Raw genomic sequence first — 8,825 nt, forward strand, 5'->3', positions numbered from 1 at the left:
TATGGAATGTAATTAATCGACGTAGCAGCTGATCAATGAATGCCTTAGCTCAAATCCAGACTGAGGGCTACCGACCCCTTAGCGTCATGCCTTAGGGTAGGAAATAGACACACACACACACACACACACACTCTTCTCCTTAGTGTCATGCCTTAGGGTAGGAAATAGATGGTGTATTTTTCCACTGATGTATTTCCAATAAAATAACTCTTATTCTGAATCCTTCTGAGTGTTTTTATATATCCTTATATGATGTGTAGGTATATCCTTATATGATGATTTTATCCTTATATGTATATCTCTATATGATGTGTGTAGCAAAGGGATAGTCACCCCACCCGGACTCTACGGGGTGCCAAACATGCACTCTGACCGCAATGCCGAAGTGCCAGGCTCGATGGCATGGCAGTCAGAGCACATACTCATCAGTGTGTGGCATAAAAAGTGCAAGTGAGGTGTTTCAGCAAACTAATACAGAACGTTTTGGTGACATTGCTGGAGTCCACATTATTGCAGATGACATTATAATAGCAGCAGCCACAAAGGGAGAACATGATAACAGAGTGGTTTCGTGTGGGATATACTGGGCAAGATATCGTGTCCCAACAACCTCTGTAGACCCTTTTTGTCTCCAGGTGGAGGCATTGCTGTGATTGCTGCCACTTTGGCGTTATCTGGTCTGACTCCCTCTGCATTGGTGATGTCCCCCATGTATTTCACTTCACTCACCATGTACTGGATTTTGTCAGCATTGAATTTCACAAATTTTCAGCTTGACGACATTGTCCATTACCTGTTGTAAGATGTCATCATGTTCTTCCTCTGGATCGGGTCTGTCATGGAGCAACTGAGAGGCGGACCGCGTGATGCAGACATTGGTGAGTCTTCACAAGCGAGGGTGGCCAGACAGGAAGAAGAGCCTTCCACTAGAAGCACGGCCATATTGGAATAGCCAAGAATGACATCTACAGTGCTGATGGCCTGCTTATGATAATCCCAGAAGCCTCAGGGCTGAGATGCTGAGGAGGGTGCACACTGCACACCAGGGCATCCAGCGCTCCCTGGCGCACACACACACACACACACACACACACACACACACACACTCAAACACACACACACACACACACACACACACACACACACACACTCAAACACACACACACACACACACTCAAACACACACACACACACACACACACACACACACACACACACACAGACACACAGACACACACACTGCACACCAGGGCATCCAGAGCTCCCTGGCGCACGCACAGAGGATGTCAGAAATGATGGTTGAATCATGCGCCTCATGCCAAGAGAAGCTGCCTGACAACCAGAAGGAGCCCCCCCTTCCTCACGCAGTGCCTGATACACCATGGGCCAGTGGCTGATACACCATGGGCCAGTGCCTGATACACCATGGGCCAGTGGCTGATACACCATGGGCCAGTGCCTGATACACCATGGGCCAGTGCCTGATACTCCATGGGCCAGTGGCTGATACACCATGGGCCAGTGGCTGATACACCATGGGCCAGTGCCTGATACACCATGGGCCAGTGGCTGATACACCATGGGCCAGTGGCTGATACACCATGGGCCAGTGCCTGATACACCATGGGCCAGTGCCTGATACACCATGGGCCAGTGGCTGATACACCATGGGCCAGTGGCTGATACACCATGGGCCAGTGGCTGATACACCATGGGCCAGTGGCTGATACACCATGGGCCAGTGCCTGATACACCATGGGCCAGTGCCTGATACACCATGGGCCAGTGCCTGATACACCATGGGCCAGTGGCTGATACACCATGGGCCAGTGCCTGATACACCATGGGCCAGTGCCTGATACACCATGGGCCAGTGCCTGATACACCATGGGCCAGTGGCTGATACACCATGGGCCAGTGGCTGACCTTTTGGAATTTCAAGGGCGCTCTTTCTTACTAATAGTGGATTGCTTTTTCAGGTATCCTGAGGTCTCCTGAGGCTTGTCAGACAAGACGTGAGGAACTGTTATTGCCAAGTTCAAGGGTAATTTTGCTAGGCATGGATAGATAGATAGATAGATAGATGGATAGATAGATAGATAGATAGATAGATAGATAGATAGATAGATAGATAGATAGATAGATAGATGGATACTATTAATCCAGAGGGAAATTTAGATATACCCGCTGAGCTGATTGCAGATCATGTACCCTTTGCCAGTGCTGAGGCGGCCCAGTGTGCAAAGAAAAGGGGTTTCAAGATGACGCATTCTAGCCCAGGCAGGCCCACAGAATGTGACATATGATGTGCCAGGGCCTGACACAGAGAGTGACACAGGCAGGACAACCAGAGCAGGAAGAAACTTGAAACTGCAGGATGACATACATAAATAAATCATGAAGTCATACAGCTGTATACAATAATTAGACAACTGTATATTACTCAGCCAAACTGTACGTATGTTATCCTGCTGTTAATGATTTACCTCTGAGCCAGGGTGTGGTCATTGCATGAGGCACGGGACATGCTACAAACTGTTTTATGTTCAGTTTTACAGCATAAAAGAGGCGTCAGTCGGTCTAAATCTCGACTGACGTTTAGTCGACAAACCGAGCGAGCCTCAAGTGATAAACCAGCTAACAAGTAAGTATTTTAACCTGAGATAATTTCATTTTATTTCTTGCTAGATTATTTTGTCATATAAATGTACTGTAAGTCTTGTTTTAACAAATTTCTTCTGAGCTCCGATCCATCTTAACGAACTGGAGGAGTACGGCTGTGGTCGAAAAGATTTGCTCATAGAACCACATGATTTTTGATTACTTCATTCTAAAAAAAAAAATGTTTAGATAGTATACTGCTGATTATACCATACTATAGAATGCGTGTCAGTAATCATACCCCATGTAATCATCAAACGTGAATCATGCAGTTAATTACATAAATTCCACTGTTTCCTTTTGCTTAAATATAGGCTCTTTTGTATATCTGATTTATTTGTAGAAAAATCTAGGCTCTTTTACTGCAGAATAAGATCCTTTGGGTGTGTGTGTGGGGAAATCGGTGCGTGCATTGTGTCACATCCCGTTGGCGTCCGCATGATGCAAAGGACATCAGTTGAGTAGGCAGTCCTTCAATGTGGCCCAGTACACATTCGCGCTCACACTGCTTAAAGAATGCAGCCATATACAGTACGTCAGTGATCGGTTCTCAATGAGTGCGATCACACCTGTTGTCAGAGCTTTGAACACAAGTTGAGTTCTTTGATTTTGAGCTCTTTGCAGAGGCAAAGAGTTCTCTCAGAGTAAACTTTGAAGCGTTTAATAAAAAGGGCTACGTGCTGTCTATGAACAATAGACCTAACTTGAGAGTCCGAGGCTCAGTCTACAGGAGAAGAGCTCCACAAAGAGATAAACCACAGTGGAGAGTCCATAAACAAGGACGAGCCACATAGAGGAAGAACACCAGAGCAGAGTCCACAAGATAAGCTTGTTACTCCACAGAGAGGCTGAGGGCAGTTTATTTACCCAGCTAACGTGTCACATGCCCAGCAGCTAAATCCACTGACTGAATAATTGACTAAGAAGTAACGTTCATGAAATGTACCTGTATCTTGTTGTGATCACCTGGAACGGCACAACAAGCAACTGGTGCACCCGTTTTGTTAGGGGCATTTGTATTTGTCCTTGAATAAGACGCTCAGATTCTAATACTAATGAGGGTCTCTTCGTGCAGTATAAACACATAAAAAAAACACACAATATGTATTAATATTTTGCACTTCAACACAAGTATGACCTGTGATACAAGAACAAAAATGTTAGGTCTGTCAAAAAACACATCAATGTTATTTTGCATTGAACCTTCACACTTAAGCACTTCATATCTATGGGGCTATAAATTGTGCCTATCAGTTGAACATGGCAGTGCTTGAACCTAATCTGTTGTTTTTAAGCCTTATTATGAATAAACATGCAATTAAAATTAAAATTTCGTAATGAAATAACAAAACAAAACAAGTATACCAAGAATTTACAACCCAAACATCCTGCTAAACTTTTTTCTCCAACAACATACTTCCTTCACCCTTGACTAGCGTCATCATAAATGGCATTAATGCCTCGCAAATCACTTCCGCCATTATTGCTGGTTACAATAACTGAGTTATCGGATAGAACAGTGTCTATTTCTCTGTAACTTTTAAAAAATCGAAGTGAGAAAACGGCAAAAAATGTACATTTACATACAAAACACGCCGTCAGAGGAGTTTGGTCCGCCATCTTTGGTTAAGATTTCCAGCATGCCGGAAGGAGCTGGCGCACAGATTTATGGGGAAATGGCTCACACATCTGTGTCCGTCAGTATTCCATTTGAGACAACACCAATCAGCGACAGAGACATCAGAGACATCAATCTCAGAGATTTGTAGTTTTTCCAGATGCCCAAAGACATCAACCTGTACTGTCTCAAATATATTCATCTCACATCAAAAAGTTTGATCGGTCAATCGTGTCAATCTCACGTCAAGAAGTCGTTGAGGTTTGCAACCTTGACCACCTACTCGGCTAGCTTGTGATTAATTACACTAAAAGTGGAGTATGTGTATTCTTACAAAATGTTGGTGGCAACATGCATTATATACATTGGACAAACACTTAGAAAACAATGTACACGGGCTGAACCCGCAAGCATTATTACGTGGAAAAGTGAGCTACACTCCTCAACTTTAGGGGGAGCACAGAAGCAAAAAATACCAATTCTCGCAAAATGGGCTTTTACTGTAAGATCAAAGTTTTAATGTGACTGGAACTCACCACTGAGCTATTCTCTCATAATTTTCAACGTATCACTTAAAGTAACAGTATGCAACAATAATACTTCAGGATTAGGGTTAGGAAAAGCAGTTTTACCTTAAAATAACAGCTTGAAAAAAATGGGGCGCATGATGAAGTAACTGCAGCGCTCTGTATTGTCGGTGTGTGTGTGTGTGTGTGTGTGTGTGTGTGTGTACCTGTTATGTTGGATTGAAAGTGAAGAATGTGATGTTTGCCACCTGATGTATCGCCATCTGCCTTAAACATCTCTACACTTGTATGTTTTATTAATTTATTGTAAAAAATCGTAGAATCCTTGAATACACAAATATGCTTGTTCTTGTTTCAATCAGGAGACCAGACCAGAAACTTCACAAGACAAAAGATCTCTCGGTTTCAAGCATCATCATGGCATTGTGAGTAAGACAGTCACAGTTACAGATTCAACAAAATGCTATCTTCATGCTTTATTATGTAATGACACAAGTTATTGTCACAACCGGGCTCGAGTCCAAACATGAGTTGTAAAAGCTAAATATTAATGGAAAGCTTGGCTGAAAGATTATCTAAAGTATAGATTTAATGCAGTCAGCCATGTGAGTTGAGGCAGGGAGATAACAGAGGTATTTAGGAGCAAATATAGAACTTTAAATGAATGTCACGTTGATGACCTGCGGGGGTGACTAACAGGCTGTCCAGGGCAATCCAATGCTGGACGGTATCAGGAGGTCTGGAGATGTTCTACAGTCGTATGAAATCTGATTTGGTGATGGATTTTAAATGTAGTTCAAATGTAAGTGTGGAATCAAATATAATGCTCAGGTTGTTGTTGGTACACCTGGAATTATTTTTCTTTGTGTGATTTAATGAGGAACTTGCTTACTGTGAATGGTCAACGCCTCTCCTCCAATCAATCACTGTAACTGTAGCGTGATGTCACCAGAACTACGCCCCTGACATAGTGGACAAGACCCCAAGTCACACAGAACACACTCTTTTCTCTCTTTATTACTCTGCAAGCTGCTACTCCCTCTCTCTCTGTTCTCACAGAACTGGCCCGCACTCTCTCTCTCACACACACACACACACACACACACACACACACACACACACAGACACACACACATGCATACACACACACACACACACACACACACACACACACACACACACACACACACACACACACACACACACACACACACACACACATAACATCACTCCAGTGTTGATGGGTCATAACATTGCGCCTGTAACCTGAACTTTGAGGGCTGAAAAGCAGAAAATATCATATTGTTTGGTCATAGTACTCTATAAACACGACAGTGGTATTAATTAGTTTCTCAACAACTAGAGTATCGTTCCATCCTCCAAAACACATCACAATAGATTTTATTTTATGTGTTTCTGATTTAAAATACAAAACAGTTACTTAGGTGCTAATAATATGTACTGAAAGTGTAAATTGAGCAAATTTGTTTTTCAGGATTAGTAACATCCCATCAAAATACCAAGACATCATCTCCAAAAGTGTTCTGATCCATCAAGGATCTCCTCATGTCTACCAGCTGAGACCAAAGAAAGAGAAGTTTGGAACTATAACAAGAATGACTGTTGGTGAAAAAAGAGTGGACAGGATAAATAAAACCATCTTCTTTCTGGGTGAAACAGGATCAGGAAAATCTACTCTGATTAACACTCTGGCCAACTATGCCATGGGAGTGAAGTGGAAGGAAAACCTCTGGTTTGAGCTCATTAAGGAAGAGAACAGCAATGCATCAGGAAGTCAAACATCAGATGTGATCGTGTACGAGATCTTTGGCTTTGAAGATGAAACTCTTCCCTTCTCTCTAACCCTCATCGACACCCCTGGATTTGGAGACACCCGTGGGGTTGAACATGATTTTTTCATTACTCAAAGATTATGTGACCTGCTTCAATCAGAGGATGGAATTCAGGAAACTGATGCAGTGGCTCTGGTGCTGCAGGATGGAACTAATAGACTGAGTGACAGAATGCTGTACGTCTTGAATTCATTGATGTCTTTGTTTGGAAAAGACATGGAGGAAAACATTGTAACTCTCATCACACACTCATCTGGAGTCCCACCTAAAAATGTTATTAAAGCTCTTGAAGCTGCAAATATGAAATGTGCCAGAAACGAGAAGAATCAGCCTCTTAACTTCCTGTTTGATAACTGCCTGAATGAAGACCGAACAGAGGCGAGAGATAACTTGAAATTGGCTCATGACAGATCAGTGAATGCAATGGAAAAGTTTACAGACTTTCTAGAAAAAAAACAACCTCAAAAACTGGAGAAAACTCGTGAGGTTCTGAAGGAACGCATCGGACTGACTGCCTGCATCGAAAACTTGAAAGAAAGAAACACTAAGTCTGAACTGAAACAGACAGAAGTCACACAGATTCTGGAAGCTCTGAAGAAACATCAACAAGAGATGAAGACCACTGAGTTCACTGTAGAAGTTGATGAATCCTACAAAGAAAAACAAACGATCACCTGTAGTGGGCCGTGGGGTTTGGGTTTGTTTAATGATGGAGCTGTCTGCTGTACTGTCTGTGAAGAGAACTGTCACTATCCTGGATGCACAAGGGCCAAGAGTGCTGAAAAGTGTGGTGTCATGATAGAAGGCCACTGTACTAAATGTACCAACAAGTGTCCAGCATCAGATCATGTGAAAGAGAACTGGATCTATGTGACCAAGACAAGGACAGTTCAGAAGACTATCAAAGAAATTAAAATGCAGTATGAACAGAATGACACGGAGGCTGATAACAAGTCGAGCCTTTTGGAACATCTTGAGAAGGAAACTAATGACCTGAGAGCAGAGGGGCTACAGTTGCTGGGAGAGGCCTACGACCATGTTGTCACACTGGATCAGATCGCCCTGAATGATCTTTCCCTGTCCATTCATGTCCACCTGGACTTCCTGATTGAGAAGATGAAGGAGACAGGAGATACAGAGAAGATACAGAAACTGGAGGCGATGAAAAGTCGTGAGGATAACACATGTCTGGCAGCAGTGCGGTACTTTGGTAGAGCAGCACGTTGCTAGAGCAGCAGTGAAAGCAGTTAAGTAGTGATATAAGTGAAGAATAAATCATTGTGACCAGACAGACAAGGTAACTTCATTATAATTATTAGTACAAATGTGATCACTTTTCAAATATGTAATTCTCAGATATGATGATTTATAAATGTTGCTTTATGTCTTCTCACTATACAGTCAAATCTTTCAAGAATAACATCACTGGTGAATCACTGTCCACTCTTTCTGATCCATTCATGTTTATTTTGGTCATGAAAGGAGCTGTGGGTTTCTCTCTCTCTTTAGGTACTCTCAGAACACTTCCTCACTTGTGTCCATGATTTATGTATGTATATGTATGTAGTGTGTGTATGTAGTGTAAGCGCGTCCTCAGCGAGTCTTAATGGCGGAAGGAACAGACATTTAATAAACTTTTTATCGTCAACCGTGCTTAATGTACATGCCCACATATTTATATGAGCTGATTAATCTTTGCTAGCGTGTGTGAAAGCATAAGGGTGCACACCTATCATTGACACCACGCCAAACATTCCACTACACACACAAGTTACCAATGTTTATAATCTCTGTTTTATTGTATAAATATTGCCCCGTCACATCACTGTAATTCCGTTGTCATTACACATATTCTATAATGATGTAAGTCAGTGTACCTACGTTGCTTGTTCACCAAACGATAAGCTGGGATGAGTGCTTGCCACCATTACATTTGTTTCCTGTATTAGGAAGTGCACTCCCGTCCTGGGACGCATATATGGTTTGGGCAGGTTCGCGAGGAACGTGGTTTCTCCCTTGCAAAATCAATTAAATCAATTATTTACGTTATGAGGTTTACAGTTGTCCATGTGATCTAAAACTGCCATCATCATTGTTGTGAAGCACTGATTGAGTTCAAATGATTATCGGTACCATTTTAACTTATTTTAAATGTTAAATGTGTAT

The 8,825-nt window shown here is 42.4% G+C and overlaps 1 protein-coding gene across 1 annotated transcript; it reads left to right on the forward strand.

Moving 5' to 3' along the window:
- Positions 1 to 4,337: 4,337 nt before the first annotated feature.
- LOC308372479 (uncharacterized protein) lies at positions 4,338 to 7,889 on the forward strand (the record flags this gene model as incomplete). The annotated part of the gene is made up of 2 exons (XM_080847633.1): positions 4,338 to 4,426; positions 6,302 to 7,889. 2 exons carry the CDS (start codon positions 4,338 to 4,340, stop codon positions 7,887 to 7,889), a joined length of 1,677 nt encoding a protein of 558 aa, XP_080703759.1.
- Between the last annotated feature and the right edge of the window lie 936 nt (positions 7,890 to 8,825).

This window comes from Sprattus sprattus, assembly GCF_963457725.1.
Source record: "Sprattus sprattus genome assembly, chromosome: 11".
NCBI lineage: Eukaryota > Metazoa > Chordata > Actinopteri > Clupeiformes > Clupeidae > Sprattus > Sprattus sprattus.